The following is a 25,514-nucleotide window of genomic DNA, read 5'->3' as shown; positions in this document are numbered from 1 at the left end:
GTCAGTTTGTACATGGATCGTGTCTCTCCATGACTTTGCTATGGTTTGCTGTCTGTCTAGGTCTTCTCTGGACTGTAAGCATTTTTTTACTGAAGCTAAGTCATATGCTATGGAAGCCTGCTGGAAGATGCTCCCTTCCTGCCACAGACACATGCTGCTTTCAGCCAGCTGCTCTACAGCAGCTGCCAGTGTATAGGCACATGGTAAACATGACTTTGGGGAAGCTTCCTCACATGTGTTGTTGGGTAAGGGCTGGCATACAGGGACAATAAAGCTGCTGACATATACTGATTTGCTTGTGTGTCAGTATGTGAGCTGCCTGCATTTTCTGCTTGTTCTTCAGCTTCTGTACAGCAACTGAGCCCATGCTGGGATGTGCTGTTCTCTGGAGAACGCAGGACGGGCCAAGGAATACAGAAAGCAAAAGACATGAATCTAATAAAGAGATATATGCTGGGGTTCTGGGTGAACAAGCTCTGGAGAAAAGAGAGGGCACTCTATTGAATCAACATTGTAACTGCCATGTTTCTAAGGTTATTTACCCTGTAAATTTCAGGAATGACAAATTAAGGAGTGAAAAAAATATGATTTGGTGATGTGATGTAAATAAATGAAGATAGATTTTTTTTGGTGTATTCTCCAATGTGGAGATCCACTTGAGAAAGGAAAAGCTCAAGAGATAACAATATAAGGCCATGGATGTGTGGCAGCCCTTAATGAGCAAACGCTTATGAACAAACTCATATTTGATTAAGTACAATAAACAATTCAGTGAAGTAGGTCCACAGTGAGAAATTCAGGGAGCTGGCAAACAAACTCAATGTTTATATTGGTGACTTTTCCGGAATATTTATGCTGTGAATTTTGGGGATATCTTGTTTATTCTGCTCATTTGGCTCAAGCAGACATTTTCATCTGGTAAATTATCTACAACAATATAAATGCCAAAATGGAAAGAGTGATAAAGCTTGAAATATAGACAGTATATTTTAGAGACTCGTCAAATCTTGAGTCTTTCATGCTATATTAATTTCGAATTATGCATACAACTAAGCTTGTCACATTACTTTTTTAATTAATTTTTAAAATACTACTTTCTTTTGACACCAAATTTGTAAGGGATGGGATTACATTTCTTAGAAGACAAACACGTGCTACTTGCAATTTTTTGATAACAGAGAGATGGTACTTCAAAAAAACCAGACTTACTTCCATTGACTCCATTGATGGCATCACACTCCATTCCGCCAGATCTGTGTGAGTCTGAAAATAATGATTCAAGTCGAGTCACTGCTTTCTCCAGTCTCTCCATCAAACCATGAGTCTCTGCCATTCTGAAAAAAAAATCATTAAGGATAAAAACAGTGTTAGGTGCCTCTGAGTAAAGCCAATGCCTTACCTCACATTACAGTTCTGTTCATCTTGGGGCTTTACCAGTTTTTATGATAAAACTTGTATTTTTTAAATACTGTCTTTCTCGCATATAAGCAGCCGCGGTGAAGCAGCTGACATACGGTAACTTGCTTTGTCAAAAGGGCACATGATCAGCACTCAACCCTTGTTTTTCATTGTAAACTGCAGATTCAAAACACTGGTAGCATAGCTTTGGACAGTCTATATGTGGACAATTTATGACAAATAAATTGTCTGTGTATGCTCCCAATCAGATATCGAGATGACTGAAATATTTATAAACGTAACTGGTAAAAACTAATGTTTGTAGTGATTTGCATCAGCCATTTACAGAGGGAAAAGCATAGACTCAGTTAATTCTTGACTGAAAGCCAGACTTTCAATGTATACTTCCTGATTTTTTAAAAGATACTTTCTGAAATTTGCCTCAGTCTTTTATGCTTTGTAGTAAGAATCCCACAAGAAGACAAGGTGGTTTTCTGTTTATTCTGATACGATTTCCCATCACTTCATTTTTTTTCTAAGGAAAGTACCTGATGTGAATCAGTGTTTCCCAAGGTTTTTAAATCATGCAATAATGACCTTTTGGAAAGAAAAAAAATAATCCAGGGGCCTGCTTGTACAGTACTGTTACAGTGCTTTTGATTTAAACAGAAATTAGGTTAAATTTTTAGCAACTCACACATTACTTTCTTTGCCCACAATGTGATTATCTGCTCTCTTGTATGTGAGGAAGTGTAGGCATTGACATTTTTGAATACTGGCCGATGCCTCAGGGAACACAGTGCTCTATCTATATACACCTCAGACTGAGAAGCGGTTATATAAGCAAAGACAAAGCTATGTTTAAATCCCTGATCATTTAACGTATAAGTTTTACATACATGTTCCTTACTTAAGGTTGTGAGTGTTTTATTCTGCTAAGTGACATAAAGTAAGAAGGGGAGTGGGGGGGGATGATTTATGGCTCTTGGTTAACATGATCCTTGTGAACATCTCCAGTTCAGCTCCTACATTAGACTACATCCCCTGCCCAGCACTGGGGTGTAGGGGCAATGGGGCAACTTGCATCCCCAGCAGGGGCAAGCAAGTAATGGAGTCCCTACCCACAAGATATTGATTGCTGTATGGCTTGTAGATGAGAAAAGCTAAGCATACCTGGAATATATGCATAAATTCATAAACTATCCTGCTAAAAGTGCTAGTATCTCAGAGATACCAAAGAGTTCCAATAAATTGTGCAATAGTAGCAATGAGAACAAACATTGCGCCTCAGTGTCCCCATGCTCAGGGGAGAGTCATAGAACCATAGAATAGTTAGGGTTGTAAAGGACCTTAAGATTATCTAGTTCCTAAGTATTATAATTAAAAAGTAAAGTAACGTGAAAAGAAAGGGGTTTATTTACAGATTAGTATTAATAAATCTTATGCATAAAAATAATAATAGTAATTTTTTTTTGACATGTACATGTGAGAAAAGATTAGCTACTAGGACTGTGGAAACACATGCAAAGCTCTTGCGCTTGCGCTGAGTCATGCTGCCTGTCAAACAAGGTGGGACCTTCAGACTTCACCCTATAAATATAATGAGGTTTGTGTTTGACCTGAAAGTGAAGCAGAAGATTTTAGTGAGAAACCCTTTGGAGAACCATTCTCATGAGAAAGCCTTTATCTGGAATTTATGGGGTTTTCCTATTTACATTAAACAAAAAGCAAACCTGCAAAAGAGGATGACATCAGACAGTGGGCATATAAACACTGTCAAAATTCAGAGGGGCTCTCACACTATTCGGTCTGAAAAATCAATGATTTTTCTTTTTTTCTTTTCTTTTTTTCTTTTCTTTTTTCCTTTTCTTTTTTTCTTCAGAAAAAGCCCTTAACTTGTAAGCACAAACATCTTGGCAGGAACGAGATGAAGGTTTCAGGAGAACTTCTGAAATGTTTAAAGTTTTGTGAGAATACTAAACCTTTTCTTAAAACAATGCACTGTTAATCCTCAAAAATACTATGGACACATTTTTTTCACATTTTACCCTGCTACATAAAAACCTAAAATGGTATCTGTTTTAAGAGTTATGTTTAAACCAGTCTAAAGTCAGGCTAGTCTAACACAGTATACTAACAGTCAACTCATTTCATCAGTATATAAACATGTATTTCCAGCATAGTTCCTGTTCCTGTCTTTATGTGAAGATACAGTCTGATAGATTGGGTTTTTTTCTCACCTGCCTCAAAATTTTCCTTGATGGTATGTACACATTTCTTTGGAAGACCTGTTCCTTTTTGATTCTTCAGCCTGATTTTGCCTGTGGAAGGACCCAACTGTTTGATTACAAACCCACTGTGTTTGCACACGCTTGAAGGTCTGAGGAATCTCACAAATGAACAGACATGTAATTCTACCCAACAAACTACCCTCTGCAAAATGATAAGAATATGGATTACAGTGTCAGTAGTTCAAAGGAATAAGCCAACTGAATAACCCTATGGACTTTTTACATAACACTTGCCAGTTGCAACAGTGTTTTACTCCCTGTATTCTTCACAGCTTTATTCTGTTTCCATTAACTGGAGAACTACAATGTTACTCTTCCAAAAGCAGGTATCACCAGCAAGGCAGTCACAAAATAATATATTGTGAAAACCTTTTTAGACAGAAGTAGGAATCATTTTTACCACAAAATTAGGGCTGCCAGGGGTTTATTGTTTTTATAAGGAATGTTGTACTTAAAAACCCCTCAAACATTATGCTTACACTGAACATACCTTTTTATTTGTGTACTTATATATTCACAACTAAATGGTGTTTGTATATATACTTTTATATATGCATGCACGTATATGAATGCACGAATGACGTGCAAGTATACTTTTGCCATTACTGTATATAACACTACAAGAGCAAATCAATTGTACATGTAATAACCTTACATTTACACTTTGCTTTACCATCAATTTACTATCTTACAAATAAGACTGGAATTAATGCTACTGTTCTGAAGACTTCACTGAACAACTCTCTTCATCTGTTCTTAATCTTAACATTGACAACTTTGCCTATATTTAGGGATTCATATATTTGGCTCATATTATGACAACCTTCAGTATTTTCTTGGCCTATATTCAGCTGTTCCTCTGATTACTTATCATTCCACACTGCACTCTCCGTGGTCAAACTGACATCACAAAGCCACAGCTCAAAAGGAGTCAGAACACAAATGGTACAGCTTGACTGTGAGAAGATCCTGTCTGTGTGATATAGCATCAGAGCTCATAATATAAATAAATAATAAGACTGGGCTACTTACAGAGCCAAATAAAACCTGTGTCAATGAAAAGTAAAGGGGATGTAAATACATCTATGGGATGCTTCCGCTCCCAAAAAACACATTTTTACATCAAGATAGATTCTCTACCTCATTTCTACTGGGGTTTTAATTAAAGCTTTGATCTCAAAGTGGATTATTTGGGTTAATCATGTATCTTTCCCAGAGCTGATCCTTACTGCCTATAAGGAGTTAAAAACAACAGTGCTTCAACTCCCATATAATCCTGTATTCGGATGCTTTCTTGGTGGGGAAGTATGCTGTCCTTCATTGAAAATAAGGTCAACTGAGAGCCAGGAAAGGTGTTAACCCATATCTACTGACAATTATTTAAAAGTTGACATTGTTAGCAGTCTCTTGTGCACAAAAAATAAGAGGGAGGATCCACAGATCTGTTCTGGTTACTGTTGGTGATATCTTTTTTGGGAGTGTTAAAGGTATGTGGTAATTCTACCATCTGTTGTTTCTTTCCCAAGAGCTGTGAAGCCAAAATCAGGTAGAACAGGGCATGCTGAACACCAAAAAGAAGATCCCTTTTTATAGACAGACCTTGGGAGATCACTGCTTTTCTCTCCAGCTCTCTCAAAGCATCTTTTATCTATTATCAAGGGGAAAAAAACCCTTCGTCTATAGACTAAAATTCCCTGACATACTCATCCCAAACAGCAATCAAACTAGAAGCCAAAACACGGGTATTATTCCTGTTATCACTGAATGTGCCTTACAACAGAGGACCATATTGCTCCGTCTCAAGAAGAAACAAGCTGTAACAAGCCCACAGGGAGAAGCTGTGCAGTAGCATAAGGAGAAAAAGTAAACACATGATGACTTACTAGTCATGTAAAAATGGCAGTTTTGAACACAGGAATGCTGCCACCCTGTAAAGTGTGGTATTATTCTGACAAACATCAGCAAGAGATAGTATAAAGTTTGTTTTACTTCCTAGCACAATTTTGGTTTAGAAGAAAAAGCAGCAACTTGTTAGGGGTTTTTTTACCCCCTGAGTACCAGTCCTTCCACATTCACCTAGCATCTGAAAAACTAAGCCACATCTCACTCACGCTCATCATCCTGACATTCTACAGGCCAGATTTTGCTTTTCATTTCTATGCCAAAAAAAGGGCAGATGCCTAAAACAGAATACAGGCAGCACTGTGGCATTTTAATTCTATCTAACATTCCTACACCACCTGGAAGATCACAGTCTTATTCAAAGTATAGCAGCCTGCATATGTGCTTTCTCTCCTAGTCTTTTAATAAATTGGTACTGAGATACAAAATTAAATATACAAAAACAATGATTGCCAGCTGGTACTATCAGAGAGCCAGTCATGAATGTTTTATGGATCCAAAGGACCGTGTCCTCTATGAGTTCCTCTGTATAATATATAGCAGCATTTATCAAGGGAGGGGAAAATTATATGCATTCTTAAAACATCCCCTCAAATTACAAAAGCATCTTAAGGCACCTAAATTCTGAAAAAGACACAGCCAGCTTGAGCCTGAAATGACTGGCTTTCCTACACCACCATTCAAACATATGTATCAACTCCAACCTGTGCTGAGTGGGCAGTCTTTTTGTCACCTTTGGCATCAGACCCAAATCCCTGCTGCGCGCCATTCTGGTCCAGACAATGAAGACCCACTGGCTTGGAGCCTCATTCTCAGAGGAACTCCCATTTGGAGTTCTTCTTCCCAGGCAGAGCACAGAAGCAGTCAGGTACTGGCTGAGTGGTAACAAAGAGCCCCTGAAGCTATCTGGGTTATTACCATAAAAGATTTTGAGTGGAGAATGCAAAGCAAAGGAGTATTGGTTAGCATGTTGGTAGACAGCATGTGTTGGTAGACAGGCAGAAACATTACCTTGTATGGTTTGTGGTTTGTTTCCCATTAGCTGTATGGGAGGAATGTAAACAGAAGCTGGTCAAGCTGTTGTCAAATCGGATTAAACCAGAAAACCTCTCAGTAAAGCTCTGTGTGAGGAGAATGATCCAGGGTTCAAATCAGAGCCTTTGGTGACCTTTTAGTTCTTTTTTCCCCCCAAATCTGCTACAAGATCCTTTGGAAGCAATGCTCTTTTAAGTACATATTAAAAAAATACATTTTTTTATCCTAGTAAAAGATAGTCTTGTATATCTAACAGTATTAAAACTTTGAAGTTTTTTTTTCCCCCTTATTTTGTCCAAATGCACGTTATAGCTGGAATAGCAAAAAGACAAAAATGTCAGTGTGACTTGTACTTTTTGTGGATGGGTGCACCATTTTGACTGATAGGTTGGTTTGAAGTCTTGGCTGGCTCTAGTATACTCATTATAAAATATTTCTGTCTGTGGCTCAATGTGTGTGCTACAACTACTGATATGCTGAGTTCTCTACTGCTGTGCATAAGAATGTGCTACCTAGATTATCTTGTCTGTGGACTTCACTCTTTAACATACCCTATGTGTTTTTAAAGGGTTATTTTTTATAAGCAAAAAGATTTTTGTGTAGAAGAGGGACAAGCAGGTTCACGTTGAACCTCCTTCATTTAACCTAAGTTTTTTCCTTTGTCTGGCTTTATGTTGTTGGTACCACAAAACATACTTTTCTGTTTGCACTCTGCTTCTCTCCCTCTCCCAGTAGTCAGGTTGCTGTCTACAAAAACGTGCAGGAAAGGAATGGAGGCATTTTTCTACCCCACTGTTTAAAAAACATTACAAACCTGCTTTGTAAAATAGTCTCTATTTTGACAAGTACCCTTAAGACTGCCGACACATTTCAGATTTCTTATCACATCCCAGTTTAGTCCCATAATTATGGGTGAGCAACTGCACACGTCAAGCTGTGTCTACAAGTGAATGTAATAATAGCATGGACTGTGGTAAGACCTCTCATAATTTAATAAGAATTATTTAGAATATGTAATGTGTTCATGTATACGCTTAGTATCTTCTGAAATATCGGTTCAGTTTCTAATTATGTGTAAGTTCTGTGAAGAGCTCCTATCCCTTGCTGAATAATTTTAACTGTCTTACCAACTTTGTGATCACAAAGAACAAGTTCATCATTTAATGATGTACTGAAGCAGTCAAGACTTGACAGTCTGTGTAAGCATGATTGACTTAAAATAACCAAAGCAACCCAGTTTCTAAGTACATTCTCTTCTTCTTCTTCTTATGCTTCCTTTTTATGTCACCATTGCTCATAGTCCTTTGTCTAGGTTTTATTCTCTTCTCTCCCTCCCATGTTCTCTGCAATCAACAGAAACACAATGTTCTTAGCTACCTCGTTTACTATGTATTAGTGTGGTATTCTTCATGTAATCAAGCATTCTGAAGGCCTTCAAGCCATTTAATTACCTACCACAAGTCCAGTTACTGTATGTAAGGACACTGCCTTGCTGAACCAAGAAAATACTGCATGCAGGCATTGATTTTATTAGCGCTTCAGTTCAGTTCATAGTAACTGAACAGGAAGATTCTTTATGCTACAGTTCCAAGCAAATTGAATTTGCACTCTTTGAAAGAGTAAACTCCACAAAGTACAAAACCTCGTGGGGTTTCAGTACTTACGGGATGTGAAAGGAGAAAAGCAAAGCAAAGGGAGAAGTTAAAACTAAGCAGACAGTGCTGGAAGCTCTAAAAACACAAACTATGAAATGACTTCTGCAGAAAAGATGAGACTATTCAGTACCAAGGTTAGTAATGGTTTTGTTTGCATGGCCTTTCATACTTCCACACCCTACTTCTCATGCATATCCATATGACAACAAAGCCTGAACAGCTCTGCTGTTTCTCAGACAAGTTAGTGAGATGCACTCAGTGTCTGATGGTGTCAGGCTCTTCGTGGCTTCCCTGATCACCCTGTGGCCCTTCCTCCAGTATGGCAGCAGCCACTTTATTACTCCCTTTTCTCTGCAGCTCATTTGCAATCTTTATTCATCAGAAAAACTCAAGGCCTTTGGCCATTTTAAAATCAACCATTTTAAAATTCAACCCACTGATTCTGCAATACTGCAATACTGCTAGCATTGCAATGAGATGTGCCTTTGCTTCTGATTCAGGATGAAATGGGCCACCTGCTACTAAAAAAGACCTTTCTATTTCCTGCTATAACCTGGTTACTACTTCGAAGTCCTGAGTTTTAATGATAACCCATGCAACCTTGCTCATTTACAAGATCTGAGACATTCAGCTCTTTATCCCTCCTCTGTTTCATTGTGAGGTATTGTGAAACCCAGAAAGATCAAACTCAACACATCCTAGATGCTTGTAAAGTTAGCCTTTGCTATGATGGTTACTTTAGAGGATCCAGAGCTGTTAGGTGAATTACTCTGCTTTTTCTTCTCTCTAAACAATGCCAAATTACACACAGAAATGTAAATCATTCTTTGCATTCCTTCCAAAAAGCAGTTGAATATTTAAACTAATACAAAACATAACATTAATGAGTAAGACCTCAGCATGTCTTCTTGGAAGAATATGACACTATTCCATTATGTACTTGAGCATTTACCTTTTTTTTAATATATGCTACAAAAGCATCAAGCCTTTGATTCCCATCATTCTACTACTAGCATACTACTACTGGTATTTTGGATTTTGCAAGCCATTTCTTTAGCTGGCTGTTCTGTGAAAAATTGTGGGTCACATCACCATTTCCATTAGCATATCATAGAATCACAGAATCATAGAATCATAGAATCACAGAATCATAGAATAGTTAGGGTTGGAAAGGACCTCAAGATCATCTAGTTCCATACTCAGGAAAATAGTCTTAATGGGCCTTTTTTTAGTAACAGAGTCCCTGAAATTTGACAGTCAGAACATGTTACATACACAGGTGAAATGAAGACAAGAGTAGGTAGTATGTGTATGCACTAAGGCCATGTCTATGCCATAAAGTCTGGCTAAAATCACAGAATCATAGAATAGTTAGGGTTGGAAAGGACCTCAAGATCATCTAGTTCCAAACCCCCTGCCATAGGCAGGGACACCTCACACGAAACCATCCCACCCAAGGCTTCATCCAACCTGGCCTTGAACACTGCCAGGGATGGAGCACTCACAACCTCCCTGGGCAACCCATTCCAGTGCCTCACCACCCTAACAAGAAAGAATTTCCTCCTTATATCCAATCTAAACTTCCCCTGTTTAACTCTGAACCCATTACCCCTTGTCCCGTCACTACAGTCCCTGATGAAGAATCCCTCCCCAGCATCCCTATAGGCCCCCTTCAAGTACTGGAAGGCTGCTATGAGGTCTCCACGCAGCCTTCTCTTCTCCAGGCTGAACAGCCCCAACTTCCTCAGCCTGTCTTCACATGGGAGGTGCTCCAGCCCCCTGATCATCCTCGTGGCCCTCCTCTGGACTTGTTCCAACAGTTCCATGTCCTTTTTATGTTGAGAGGTTCAAGATTAAGCACCAAAACCCATATTCTTGCTGAACTAGCTGAACTGGCATAATCTCTGCCATTTATGCACCTGTGCTTATGTGTGCTTTTGTCATTTCAATGTGCACTGCTTAGTAAAAGTATTGATTCTGGTATAGTTCTAGTGGTGACATACTGAAGAACAGCTTACAGTTCAAAGCATGTCTTATTTGAAGGGTCAGTAAACCACATCTGCCAAAATTACTCATTATTCAGAAATACACAAGCAACTGGAGCTGATTCTGTACCTCAGCAAAATGACAAGTTCCCAACTGCTCCCACTATTGTAAAATACTCACTTAAAATTTAGAGAAAGGAATTAAAATTATTTATATATATATTAGGGGTGCTTCATCAAGCAAAATCTTTTAACCAATTCATAACAAAACAGTTGTCTAAATAATTGTGATCATTTATATCTGATTTATTGTAGGTGTTGCTTTGGTTTTGCCCCAATAAGCATGATAAGTACAGAATGTTCTCTTTCATGTAGTCAGATGTTCTACTGGGCAGCAACTGCAGCTATTAAGTTTGTTCCTGTTGCACATGATGTTAAAACTCTTGCAGAACCACAAAGAATATTTCTTTAACATATTTGGCAGTTCACCATTTTTCTCTCTCAACTACAAAGCACTGGCAACGTTATTGTCACTGACAGGCCAGACTGAAACATGGAAAGATTATGTGATTGCTGCAGGTAATGTTGCAAGTCAATGTCAAAGCTGGGAGCTGAATACAATTCTAGTTTCCAGTCTTCCTTGCTGCACTCTGCTTCCTTTCCAGTACCTACTAATTTAGATTCCCATGAATTTCAGTCCTGGGGGAATTTTCATTCCTTTTTTTTTTCCCTAACTTAGGGTTCCAAATATATTTTACATGGTTAATAAAAAATATGCGGTGGGATTAGAAAATCTATAAAGGGGTCTAATACATGTAATCTTTGTATCCTTGCTCCTTATGGTATATCAAGAAGCACTCCTCTCTGCTAAAGTGAGTACCACAGCTGACCAAGAATAATGAAAACTTATAGATTAGTTCTGCCATAATAGTAAATAATGCACATCCTCTTCATTTTTATTTAATTAAGAAAATGTATTTTATTCATTAAATTTGGAGTTGTGCCTATCCACCTTCCACATCTGCGCAGCATCCATTTGAGGGGGAAGATGCAAATGAATCATAAGAATATTCTGAAGACTGGCATTTTGGTTATGCCCAAGCCTTAAATGGGCCATACTGTTGTATGTACCTGGCTTTGCTACAGAAGGTGCAAACATGCTCAAAATAGAATATGTGTTATGAAATCCTTGTGTTGAAAATGTATAGCATCAGAAAAAAAGTTTATCATTTGCATAATAAGTAGTTAAAAAGAAATGTTAGGATAAAATTTCCATAAAATTTGGATATCCAACTCGTAGTAATGTCTTAAGAGGCCAGCTTTGACCAGTTTCCTATTCTAAATAGTTTGTAAAGTTATATTTCTGAAGTAGGACTGGTGTTGTGATTCCAGTCTCACAGAACAATGAAACAAGGTAGTCCATGGACCACTGCCACTTTTGCCTGGCTTAGTAATAAATAAATATAATTTGCAGTATTGATCCCAGCCAGCCCTCCTGCTAAGCAGACTCCTTCCCACTCTTTCCTAATGGGCTGGCCTCCATTGGTGTTCTTCTGGAAAAAAAACAAAACAAAACAAAACATTTTCCATCATTGGAAAAATAACCACATTTAGGTAATGCATATGAAGAAAGCTTGCTTCCCCCAGATGGTCTTTGTCTTTAAGACTGCCCCTATGCGTTATGAAATCTGGATTTACTTGGTAAAAATCCTCGCTGTTGTGCTGTAATGCTAAGACACAGATCTATAGCAATGCCCGGAGCAAAGGACAGGGTTCACGTTTTTAGGTGGGGTCACAAGTTCTCCTCAGCTTTGTGCTGGCTGTATCTCTGGGGGAGTACCCCTTTCAGATGTCAAGCTATTGCAAAATGCAGCATCTCAGCTTCACAGTTCTTCATCTCTGCCTTCTTATTGCCCCACTGAATGTCGCCTTGTGTTTGCAGAATCCCTTATATATTTGTATTCTGTCCTCAGGTGTCCTACCCAAGGATGCTGTTTAACCCTTTACTCTGGGCTAAACCCGTAGGCTCCTCAGTCACCTCCACCACACACGCACACTCACACAAACACACCTCTGGCTCCGAGGGTGGGGGGAACCAAGGACTCTGAACCCAGCTGCCCACCAGCCCTGCAGCTGCCTCCCTCAGAATTCTGCCTCAACGGCACGCTGATAAAGAGAGTTCAAGGTTGGCATCGCTTGACACAGCCAGGTCTGCATAAACAAACGGGGGGCATTCTTAATAACCTGTCGCAAAGCTGGGCTGCGGGCTGCGGGCCCGGGGCTGGAGCAAAGGCCAAAGCACCCCCCGGGAGCCGGGGACGGCTCCGCGGCAGAGGTCCGGGTTCAGTCCTAGAGAGGGTCCCTCACCTGCTGTGTTATTTTGCTCGGGTTTCTCCCACCTCCGATTAATTCCTCCCCGCGGCTCTTGGCACTTATCATCCGGAGGGATTGGGGTTGAGGCTTTCCAGGTGACAGGAGGGGAGCGGAGGGGAGCAGCGGGACCCGAGTCCTGACCCACATAGCACCCAGGGCACGGGCGCTCAACCACCCGCGCCGCCGCCCTGCAGCCCCGGCCCGAGCCCGCGGGCGTCCCCTCCCCACCACCCCCTCCCCAAGATGTCCGCTGTCGCTGCGGCCGGGCCCCGCCGCCCCACCACCAGCTCCAGCGCACCCCCGACCCCACCGCGCCGGGCCGGGCCCGCCCCAGCCTGCCCGGGGCAGAGGGGTCGGGCCGCTCCCCGCATCCCGCCCCTCCAGCCGCTGTCTGCTCTTGAGTTACCTGTTTTGATGACCCGTGTAGGCTTTTTTTCCCTTCCCCTCCTCTCTGCAATGAAAATCCGTGGCCGGTCACTCGCTCCCCCCTCCCTCGCCTCGCCGCTGTTCTCCCTCCTCCTTTTCCTCCTCCTCCTTCTCCTCCTCCTCCTCTTCCTTCTCCTGCTTCTCCTCCTTCTTCTCAGCTGGAGCCGGTGTCAGTCACATCAGCTGCCCGGCCAGGCAGCGACAGAAATGCCCAGCAGGTTCCGGGAGTGCCAAATAAAGACAAGTCCAGAAAGAGAGAGAGACGGCGGCAGAGATGGAGAAAGCAAGCAAAAAGTGGGTGGAGTGTGAAAATGAAGAGAGAGAGGGAGAGGTGTCTCGGCAGTGGTGGTGCGGCGGCTCGGAGCTAGAGAGGAAATGGCAGTGGTGGAGCATGGCGAAGGAGCCGGGCAGAGCACAGGCACTCAGGGTAGGGGCACACAGGGCCTCAAGTGGGGTAGACCCACTTGCCCATAAGGCACAGCTCGGGTGAGTGGGCAGTGAGCACCCCATGCCACAGTAGCCCACCCCATGCTGGGAATGGAGAGTGGCCCAATTGTAGAGACCAGCAGACCCCTCGCAGGGCAGGGAAGGTTGAGGGCAGCAGCATCTACACCAGGGTAGTTCATGGTCTACTCCGAGCCAGGCTAAACTGTGCCAAACCAGCCACTGGCATAGCTGGGCCCACGGAGGGGTTGTTTCCTTCATTCAGTGTGGTCACAAAATCAGGACTTCTCCCAGCAAGCAAACCTTAGTGCCTAAGCCTCGCTTGTCAGGCTCCATGGGCTTCTCACTAATCCGTGCCCATGGTTGAACGGGAGTACAAATGTTTCACAGTTACGTGGTGCTCTTCACCACATGGTCCCAAAAGGCATCTGATCATCCACCTTATATCTGCTTCACCTCCAGGTATTGAAAGAGCTGGTTTTTTGCGCGGAAGTCCTGTGAGAAAACCGTGGATTCACAGGCTTTGAAGGAACAGTTTGCTTTTGAACAGAAAAAGAATTCCTTAGTGCTAGTAGAAACGACCACGTATTTTTCACATCCACCATGTGGTTGTGCAAAACTCAGTGTCACTTTTCCTTATCAAATATATAGCTTATTTTAGGAGACTTTGTGTTTCATTTCTGATGGTTTGACAGCACTATAAAATCCGGAACATAAGGATTTGTTTTAATTGTGCAGCAGTTGGGGCTGAGGAAAGCCAAAGTTGTATTTTAACAAAAAAGCCATGGTTATCAGCAGCTCATGGACCTCCCATACCTAAAGGCAGGATCAAGCAACAGAAAACTGACTGCAAGAAAAGAAAAAGACTGCAAGGGTCTGCCTGGGAGCCATACTTACTAGTGCAGACAATGTAATTGGGACTGGAACTTGCAAAAAACCTCACTGCCACAGCTTCCAATACACAGTGAAAAGAACTACTTCTCCTTGGCAGGTACACATAGCCAGATGAAATCAATAGAACAGTACAGGTTTTAAACCAGAGGGTCTTGCCAAACCTTGCAGAAAAGAAAAAGGTAGTACGGAATTGAAGACATGATTGCACAAATGCAGAGAACACAGAAGTTACTTAAGAAAAGCAAGAAACAAGCCCAGAAAGACTCTTTCTGGAAAGAAGACCCCGAAGGATTGAGAAACTGTGAGACTACTACATCTAGATTAAAACTCAAGGTGCAGTATTCCATAGAGCTCAGAGAGAAGAAAAAATCCCAACACCTGTGCAGTGTCACCATGTTAAGTTGGAAGTTTAGGGTGGTACATGCAATTGAATTTCTGTAGAATGTCAATTTAATTTGAGAAAAATGTACTGTAATTAACTGATGAAAAGTTTCACAAGCTTTTACTGTAAGCATATAGTCAAGCACTCCACATCACCCTTTCACAGTACAGGCACTGCAGAAAAGAGGGAAAAAGCATTGGCCATTTCATGAGTGATTTGGGGTTGTTCATCCTGAGGAAGATTTTACTGTGGCCTTTCAGTTCTTAAAAGGGGCCTGTAAGAATGATGGGGAGAGACTTTAAACAGGCCTTGTTGCAATAGGATGAGGGGCAATGATTTTAAACTAAAAGAGGAGGGATTCAGGCTGGACATGAGGAAAAAATTCTTTACAGTGAGGGTAGAAAAATACTGGAGCAGGTTGCCCAGAGAGGTGATGGATGCACAGTCCCTGGACACATTTGAGGCCAGGCTGAATGTGGTTCTGGGCAAGCTGGTCTAGTTGAAGATGGCTTGTTGCAGGGGGGTTGAACGAGGTGACCTTTGAAGGTCCCATCCATCCCAAATAATACTATGATTCTATAATTCTATCTATGATTCTGTCTGTGGAAAGTCTTAGGAGGCTATCAAACTGGCAGGTACCCTACATGTCTAAAGTTCCCTATAATACATCCCTGCTCCTGTTTTCTAGTGCTTTCTTCAGGAAACAAACAAGTTGTCTTTTCTCTTCCCCAGGAGAATGTTGCCAAACATAAAGGGCTAAGACTCAGATAAAAGGAACAGAAAGAATTGATAGGATAGGGAGATTCAATAATTGTAAAGTGACCTTATAATACAGAGGAAACCCAGTGGAAAGTAAAGATGTAAGATTCAGTGCTTGAAATCATTATAGAAGAGAACCTTGCAGGTTCTATGTAGGTAAAGGTAATCTTAAAAGGTGGTACTATAAAGAACTTTGTAGTTATTCACTTAGGCCAAGCAGCAGCCCCCTAAAGAGAAGAAAGGAATGACAGATGTGCAAATTTTAGACTTTGCAATATACTGTGTGTGCAAAAATACTGACTGGCTGCCATGCTATTGTTTCATTCCATCAAGGAAAAAGAAGGCTTGGACAGCAATGAAAAATATGTTTTGCAAATGCCTGGCATTGGCATCAAGTGAAACACTGAGCAAGGAGTGGCTGGTTTATCAGACTTTGGGCTGAGCATTTTGCCCTCAGTCTAACAATGCATTAATATATTGACTTAGATGTATGTGCAGAAAGTACATTGATACCAGTAATTGCAACATTAAAAGTTAAAGGGTTTTATTTGTACACTTGCTTTTAATGGGGACAGAGTCACCAGCTTCAGGACCCAAACATTCAAAAACCCCTTACATTTCCAATGTATGCTATAGTCCTCCTGAAATTATGAGGAGCTCTTCTTATGCAAGAAGTGCAGTAATAGCCCTCTTGTGGGAAGTCAGCCAATTAAAATGTAGTAGCCCATGGAATGTAGTCTATGGCATTTAGTATAACTTTGTAATTTTTTATTGTTTTACGTTTTTACTTTGCTGCTGCCATCAGTCTGTGACAAGGCTGGCATGCTTTATTCCATTTTATAGAAGAATGTATTTCTAAAGTTGTGCAGGGATCCCAAAGTACATGTGAGATGCTGTAGAGATAGGCTATCAAAATCTCTATGGAATGACAGCATTGTAATCTTCTTAGAAAAAAATACTCTGGGACATCTTTTATTTGCATACATGTTTTTTCACCAAGGAGAACTCTGGAAAATGTTAATGCTTACCTTCCCAGTATTTGTTGAAAATGGATTTTCAACATAGAATCATAGAATCATAGAATACTTAGGGTTGGAAAGGACCTTAAGATATCTGATTGTAAAATTTCCCTATTGATATAAGTTGCATCTAAATGATTCATAGATGCATGCATATCATCCATAGATTTTTGAGAAAACCACAAATATTGTGACTCATTTCCCTTATTTTATGAAGTCTGTTTTTGCTGGGGTAATGCAGAAAATCATAACATTAATCAAAATTGCACAAGCACTTACTGATGTGAAAATAAATTGGAATATCATGAATATCTTGGTAACGTGACTTGCTAGATCTGCTGCAATAATACTGGAGTGCATTCAGGACATCTCAAGATGCATTTTGCTTACCCAATCTACTGTTTAGTCTACAGAATTTGAAAAATGGCATATAGCTAATTGACTAAATGAATCTATGAAGAGCACTCTGTGGGTATCTTGTACAGATCAAGTGTCAAAACACACAGGAAAAACATGGAAGATTCTGCCAAAGAAGTGGTCTATTTCTCCTCTTTCAGACTAGTGTGAAATAAGGCTGAATCTGTCATCATTCAGTTGCATCACCTATAAAATAAGGCAGATCAAAATTAAATTTAGTTTCATAGTTGTCACTGCACTGCTTTTTTATCTCTTCTCTGTATTCTCTCTTATGCAGTAAGCTCAGGGGGGTGGATTCTCATTTCATAACTGTACATTAATTAGTTGTATGCTTCTCTTTAGGCATGGCAACATAAAAAGTTAAATAATAAGCATGTGCTTATCATTAAGTATGTGAGTAATGGCATCCCCATGTAGCAGAGTACTTAGGCATTCCAGTTGTATGTAAGCAGCTTGTCGCATCAGGATGGAATTACTCACTTGTGTATAATTCAGTATATGTTTAGGGGCCTTGCTGAATCCAAGGGGAAAATGTCCTGATCTTACAAATACTAAACATTGTGACTGCTTTTACTGGTGGTAGTTTTGCTGTTTGAGTTCTGTGCAGCTGTTCTTTTGGGAAAGCTGTTCAGTGAATACTGTAGGCTTGGGCTTCAGTTCTCCTAAGGATTTACGCTGCCCAATTTATAATAATGAGATACAAGGTTGTGTTGTATTTTTGCTAAAAATCCTGTTTTATACAGTACTGAGTTTTGATATGGATCTCAAGTGAAGTTTCACATTTTCATTTAATTATAGGCAGAAATTTGCAACGAACTTAGAGTGAGAATGATTTAAGCGAGGGAGGAAGGAAAGCAAAATTTTCAAGCATGTAAGTGTAGTGTTATGTCACCTTGGACTACTCTTTTGCTATATATGAAACTGATGGAAGCAGAAATCAAAAGGAATGATGAAGTCTTACTCATTGGTCAATGTTAGTTTTCCTGTTTTAGAATCGTTAGCTTCTTAGTTCTGTTTTCATCTTTCTTTTAACATAGGATGCAGGGGATCCTTTAAGAGACTGGCAGCGTCCTTGAGTTACACATGGGTACAACTAAACAGAGTGAGATACTGGTTCCAGTTTAGTAGATGAATATGCAGTTCAGCTTTGACAGATTTTCAGGACAGCTTTACTGTGATGCTGAGCCACCATTCTATCCTCAAATGTGAGCTGTGAAGCACTTTAGTAGGATAATTGCAGCTGGTTAAATGTCAGTGCCCTTGACCTTGTCTTTGTCAGTACTTTGTAATCCATCTGTGTCTGAGGAAGATGCAAGTGTGCCCAAATACTGCCAAAAGTCAAAACCACCTAAAAATGTTTTGTGGTCGTCATGCCACAGCTTCTTTGACTCATTCAAAATGTCCAAGCATCCTTAGGAGCTCCAGTCTCTTTCAGAATGGGTCAGGCATGAAAGCCTGGTGCCTTAACCTGTGTTTCCTTGTGCCTGCAGTTTTCTCTTACTAGATGACATTCTTTTCCTTGTTGTCTGCCACTATGTTTCTTTCATCACCATGTGTATGATGACATCAATGTCATGACCAGAACTTGTCAAGACTTGTTGCATCTACATCATTAGTAAAATGCATCAGCCCTTTTCATGTGCTATTCTAGCGGTTAAAATCCCTCTCATAGTGTTCAATAAGAGTAATTTCTGCTTATCACTGAGGATGTTCTGCCATGACTTACTTTTTTTCCCAATAAATCCAGGTTGCAGATATTTTTTCAGCCCCTACAGGTAGGAAGTATAGAGACAGCTCTAAACTTTTTCATCTCATGACTTACTAATGATTCCCTGAGATCAATGTGCTTGTTGCCTAGGAAAGCCCGGATAGTTGGTGCAGTAGAAGTACTGAAAAATCCAGATGCACAGAAAATACAATGAGAAAAAAAGAAGTTGTGGATATTTGAGATTATTTCTGATGCTATTTCTGAGAAATTGGGGGATAATCAAGTAATGAATTCAGTTTACTATACAGGCCACTGGGCTTGTGTCTTGATTTTTGTTTGAAATAATTACACAATCACTTGATTCTATGAAATGGTGCTTTAAGGAAAACACCAAATTGTGAAAAATTTGTGTTAGAATCACAGAGATAGATAGATAACTTGGTGACATAATTTTTTTCTGAGAGAACACTTTGTGGGTTATAATCAAATAGCAGTGTGGGCAGATAACCAGTGTGTATTGTGACAGTTATATATTTAGTGTTGTTCCAAGCACTTAGCTAGACTGTGTCTTATCCAGAGAGTGGTTCATAAGTAGCTTAACCTCAGTGGCAGTCCTTGCAGGCCAGGTCAGTCAGAGGCAGAATTCCTGTTCTTTCACAACAGTTTGCTACCCGCTTCTGCCAATGCTGTATCTACCTGGTTTTGTTTATCTCCAAGCTCCTTTGCATTGAATGGGTGAGGGGAAAGCAAGATAAGCACTCAGTCCTTTTTAGGTCAGTTCACTTAGGTCATATTCACCATGCTTGTGCTTGTCCTGTAAGGAGCCATTTAGCTATTGACTGCTGATACCTTCTGTAAATGCACTTTCTACCCTAATATAGAATAGAGGGGGAAAGACCAAGAGTTTTGAATGTGAGTCTTTGAAATCTTTTACTTAGTTCTTGAAAGATACTGAGGTGATATATGCTTTTCCAACACAGAACTGGAATGCCAGAGGCGACAGCGGCATGAAATTTCATCTGCTCCTTCAACTCCTCCTTCAGCTGAGGACTTGAAGACTGTGGATATCTTGGTTTTGTATCCACCTGCAAAATGAGACTGCTGGCAAGGATCCCTAGGTACAGTACATTACTTATATTAATATGCAGTTTTGTCAGCCTAAATTATTATTTTACAAATGATGACTACCTAGATTTGGTACAAGGAGCTGATCAGGCACAACAGTACAGAGCCTGGCACAGTCATTTACCTTTCATATTCTCCATGGCACATGAAGTGGCATCTTTTTATTTCACAGTATTCTCAGACCTTTTTAAGACCAGCCCCCATTTTCTAAAATCTGTCCTTCTCAATACATGTGTTTCCCATACAGATGTGGCAAAAGGATTTCCTCTGTTGAGTAAGGAAGGGTTTGTTCTTTTAGAGCTTTGTAAATATAAAGCCAAAAAGGGTTTTAGTCAAGACGAATACCGGAGTAGGCTAGGCTAGGCTAGGCTAATACAATATAACACAATTATAACATAGACTAGACTAGAGTGGAGTAGCCTAGACTAGACTAGACTAGAATACATGACATAATTTTGGTTGGAAGGGGCCTACAGTGATCATCTACTCCAAGTAGCCAGATTATCTTCCTGTCTTTCTTTTTTTTTTTTTTTGTTTCCCCAAAAGGAAAGGAAGAGCAAATTATTTAAACTTAATGCCTAAAATCGATTAGAAGGAACTATAAATATTTCACACTGATGGGGTGAAATGCTGGTTCCCCTCAAGTCAGCAAGTGTCTTGTCACTGACTAACAGGGTCAGCACTGCACCATACATTTCTGAATTAATGTTTCACTTGAATAAATGTAGGCCAGTGATTTAAGTCTCAGAAATGTTCTTTTTGTTTCAAGTCCAGTTGTTTATTTCATTCTTATTTTCTTGCTTTCCCGTATTTGCATAGCTCTGTACATACTGCACTGTATTTCTAAGAGCTATCATTTTCTTTAGGAAAGAATATTGTTTGCTGTCCTGAATAATTCATCATGGAGTTCTCTTTTAATCTTCCATCAAATGTGCCATTCCTGTATCTTCATAAAGGGAAAGAAAGGAAAACAACACTCTAAGGCTTGTTTATGAATTAGACCATGAACATTAAAAATATATAAAGCCTTGGTATAAATAAGAACTTCAGTTTACATTCTGGTTCAGTTATATCAGTACCTCTGAAGCAGTACTATTTGTTGTATCCAGATTTCCACTAACGTGACAGCCATCACAGAGTATGAAAAAAGGAGTATATGAGAGAAATAGGATGAAGATTAAGATATTTAGCCTTGAGCTAATATTGCTGACTATGTAGGATTTGAAAGAAAACAGAAATACTTAGAATACAAGATAGATTCAACAGTAAATACAATGCAATTTATAATATTTGTGAAACAAACAAATAGTTGATAAAAGAGCCTTTAATACAATTTCCTATATATCCTGTTAGGTTAAAATAAAGTACTTTAAATACAAAGGAAAGAACCCAGGAGTACCTTTACAGAGAATCTGTGGCCCACGAGCACTTGCACAGTCTTTTATTAGATTACATTTGATGTACTGGTCAGATTAGTGAGAGCCCTTTCAGCATCCCAGCGAGGTTCATCTCCATCTTGTCCCCCTGATGTGTAGGAGGTCACCTGACTGTACTGCCCAGCTGCTGAGCTGTGATAGCTCAAAAACTTTGTTGTAAGCAGCTCCACTCATTTTTCCAGTATAAGGTAGGCATTACAGCTTGTATAAAGTGTTTAAAAGCTGTGTATCTTGTGGTGTTTATAAAATAATAAATAGTAATAGTTGTGTATCGCCATGAAAAATGTATTTACAAAGTCAAACCAGTATTAAAAGAGCACATCTGTGACACAGCATATAAAAGGTTGTTACGTGTATCTGAGCTGACCGATCCTGAAAAGTCGTCCTCTTCCAGCCGCCAGCTTCATTCAGCCTTCAATAATCAGCCCTACCTAATATGCTTACCTGTGGTTGGTTGCCTCAGCGTGGTTGAGTGGTTTGTTTGTGGCTTCTGTTGACTTCCTGCATGCACCTCAGTAACAAGCAAAGTTAGGGGCTACATCAGGGGACCTCAGGGGCTCCATTTCATCAGCAGCAAGGAATGAATTGTTGAGTATTCTTTTGTATAGTACTTAATAAAAACACTAAAATAAAATGTGTTAGAGGAACAGTGGACTGAAATCCTTTTGGGATACGAAAAAGAAAATGGTTCCCACATCGGAACCATAAGCTGACCAACATCAGCAGTCATGGTGAGCAACACATACAATCCCTTCTTCCCAAGTAATCCATCAGTATTTATAACAGTTCACCAGTGTTAATGTGCTAATGTTTAAGAAGTTGGAATATTTCTGAAGTGTAGCTTTCTCAGTAATCCTCATGATATTCATAGTGGATCTTCCTTAAATCCTTTTTTTAGCGCCATTGAACAAATTTGGTAGAGAACCTGATGTGCTCCACATACAAGAGTTGTTCAAGGTTGATTTGTTCATTGGTTGTTCTGATTTTTGTGTGATACAGGTACCCAGCCAAAAGGTTGTATGTCTTGCATGATCATTTACTTGAATTGTTAAAAGCAGAACAGAAGGGATTATGATTTGTTTGCTTTTGCTAGTAATTTTGATATTTGTTACTACCTTTTCCACTCTCGTCATTTTGGATGTCAGTTCTAGGGCATTGATTACAACCTTTCTAATGTCTTCATCTTCTGAAATGCAAATATTCATACTTGGGAGCACAACCAAAACCTAGAATTGAAAGTTAACATGTCGCTGTTGGTCAGATGCCAACAAATAACAAGCATTAGAACAGTTAGTTTCATGTATAAGTTAAAATACACATGTATATTCACGTTTCCTGATACTGGCCAGGAAGAGGATGATAAATAACTCAAATCCTCAGAGGTGTTTAGGTCTTTTAGGAAAGTACATTTCAGTACAGACACTAGACAGTTGTCAGTGCCAATACACATCTGTATGTGTCCCAGGACTGTTTCAGCAATTGGGAGTTCATACAGGAGCTTTTCTAAGCAAAACACCTGCTGATTTTAGTCCAGTTTTGTTTGAGGGAGAGCCTCAGGTTTAAAGGTGTGCTTGTTCTGGGATGATTGAAGTCAGCACAAGTTTATCCATGGATTTGAAGGAGCAGGTGGCAGACCTTATGAAGTCAACTGAGTCAATACCTTTATTTAATAGGAAATTGCTGTGATTCAGCAAATAATTAGCAAAAAATGTCAGTAAAAATGTCTTTAAACCTTTGTGCAGCTGAATCAGCTCACCTTTGAAGAAAGCTTCAGATGTTTGGGCTATTGACAGAACAGCAGTGGCAGCTGCTCTGTGGGTGTGGGTGCATGTGTCTTGCCCAGCAACTTCATTCACTGGATTTCACCTCCCACAGTCCACCTTCACAGGGCATGATTTCTCAGTTTCTATACAGCAGCAGTAGATTCAGCCTGATGTTAATACTTGGGTGAAAAGTGGTTGCAGTCTCTCTTTTTCAGAATCTTTGGATGCTAGGAATGCACTTCCAGACCTCCTTATGCAGTATTCATGAGCTTCAGAATAGCTGGAAAGGCCCGATTACATGAGAATGATAAATATAATGAGCTAGTGTTATATTAGGACTGGTTTGTCATGTGATCTATTTTATGTAAGGCATTGCCGTCATAGTAGTCATAGTAGTTACTTCTCTGTTGTTATATACATTGAATTGCAGAGTGTGCTGTTAATACACTTGATCAAGAACACAGAAATATCCCTTTTTCTCTCTTACTAGTTTTCTTTGCTGATACTGTTTTAATTTTTAATTTCATTTAAAGAAAATAACCACATTAGCTTTCTTTACATTTTCTTTGCATGATATATAGAATATAAAAAATATGTGTAATAATTATATCATAATTATATATTTTATAATATATATTATATAGTGGTATAGACCAGAAGATATATAATGTGCAACATATAATATATAAAAATACCTATCAGAGAATCACAGAATTGTTCCTGTTGGGACCTCTTGGAGTCCTCTAGTCCACCCACCTCTTAATTTTTTTTCTAATAATTAATTCTAGTAATTAATTTTTTTTTTTCAAAAATTATTTTTCATTTCAACAAGGGGATCTTTTAATGCAGTTTCTTCTGCCTTATTTAAACCATTTATATGACACATCCTGAAAAAAACCAAAGAGATATCTAAATTATATATATAAGTATATAAAATAAATGCACTTCTAAAATTTTTTAAATCATTTAATCCAAAAGAATGACACAAAATTCAACAGTATAAGCAGCTATAATTCCTTTGGAATTATTAATAATAATATGATATATAGCATCTACAATTCTGTATCTGAGTTATTCTGTGATTCTTTAAAATAATCATTCTAATTATGGGGTTTTTACCTCTTTGAAAACTGGTTTGGCTGTTTCACGTGTGAGTCACACCCTGAAAAACCAAAAGGCTTTGCACGCCTAATTTAAGATTTAACCTAGTATCAGTGTTAAACCTGTTTCAGTCTGGCATTCTCTTGCTTAAAATGCTGTGGAGCTCAAGGGTTTCTATTTGCTTGTTTAGCAAAGCAATTTATTGTAATCTGCCATGGCTTAGATCATGATTCCCGCAGTCTGAGGTGTAATAGTGTGCTTTTCTTTCACTAAAAACCATTGGGAAAAAACATTCATGTTGTTGGGTTTTGTTTTTTTTTTCTTTTCAAGTTCATTGAATGTAATAAAAAGAGCCAGCTTAATAGCACTGTAAGCTAAACTCAGGGCAGACAACAGATGATCGGACCTCCTCACATAAACCCAGAAACCTTCAGCCTTTCACCTCCATGCAGCTAGCTGGTTTTATGTGCTCTTGCTGAGGTTTTCAGCAGTGGTCACTGTTGTTGCTAACCAAGAACTGGAGTGATATCACTTCTGATTGCTCCTAGACTAGAAAAGGTTTTGTGCAAACTAAAAGAAAAATAGTGTCTTATTAATTCATGTTGCTTTAGGCTATCATGATGCTACAGTCTAAAAGATCCCTCGCTTTAGAGCTGCAGAATCCCTGGGAAGTTCAGGAACCTGACTCCGTGGTGACCTTTTCTGAAAAAAGGTCAGCATGCTGCAGACAGACTTGCCAAGTCAACTGCTTTTCCCTGTAGACTAAAGCTTTGTGGTCTTATCCATAGATCTCTCAGGAAACTTGGCCAAGCTATGGCTTTTTGTTGTGTCAGGCACAATTTGTGTGTTGAATGGAGTTTCATACTAAGTGAGAGTGATTTCAGTACAATGGAAGTAAACTTAGTATTAAAAGTGCTTCAAATTCATCCTGTGGCTCCCTCTACTTTATCTCCAAATTGTAATGGTTTGAATGCAGGTTTCCTAGATTAATTCATAGGATTTGATTCTGTACAAACTCACTCTCCCATTTTCATGTTTTTTCTTTTGTTCTCAGAGCTGAGGGGGAGTGGGATGCATTTGCTACAGTAGGGAATGATCTTCCATCGGTTTGAATTAACTTGGGTTCAAAAAATAGCCTCATTACTGCCAGCTCGTTATTGCTACCTTATTATTTCTTTCTAAGCTTTTAAGATCAGGGGTTTATTTCCTTTATTTTAGGGGAATATTTTGGGGATAGAAAATCTGGACAGTCCATTACCAGTTATTTTAAACACAGTCATAGAAATGTTTTGACAGTTGCAAGTGGCTTGGGATGGAAGCTTTGCTTTGACAGTGGCTTGGGGCTTTTCCATTTTAACCGAGGATTAAATTGGGTCAGAACAAATATGTACTCTTCCCATA

At 39.6% G+C, this 25,514-nt stretch overlaps 1 protein-coding gene and 1 long non-coding RNA gene across 2 annotated transcripts in view; one reads left to right on the top strand and one right to left on the bottom strand.

Moving 5' to 3' along the window:
* Positions 1–13,151, bottom strand: part of CAP2 (cyclase associated actin cytoskeleton regulatory protein 2) — a 70,096-nt gene extending 56,945 nt beyond the window's left edge. Inside the window, exons 1-2 of the mRNA XM_065667312.1 lie at positions 13,046–13,151; positions 1,210–1,334 (exon numbers count right to left, since the gene is read on the bottom strand). Of these exons, the coding sequence (XP_065523384.1) occupies positions 1,210–1,333 (124 nt within the window). The 5' untranslated portion in view covers position 1,334; positions 13,046–13,151. The remainder of the gene's footprint in view (positions 1–1,209; positions 1,335–13,045) is intronic.
* Positions 1–19,746, top strand: part of LOC136008293 (uncharacterized) — a 66,393-nt gene extending 46,647 nt beyond the window's left edge. The window contains exon 4 of the long non-coding RNA XR_010610045.1: positions 19,669–19,746. This is a non-coding gene — a long non-coding RNA (uncharacterized LOC136008293). The remainder of the gene's footprint in view (positions 1–19,668) is intronic.
* Positions 19,747–25,514: the final 5,768 nt, after the last annotated feature.

The sequence above is a fragment of the Lathamus discolor genome, chromosome 2 (assembly GCF_037157495.1).
Source record: "Lathamus discolor isolate bLatDis1 chromosome 2, bLatDis1.hap1, whole genome shotgun sequence".
Classification (NCBI taxonomy): Eukaryota; Metazoa; Chordata; class Aves; order Psittaciformes; family Psittacidae; genus Lathamus; species Lathamus discolor.
This window is presented reverse-complemented; position numbering and strand designations above follow the sequence as displayed.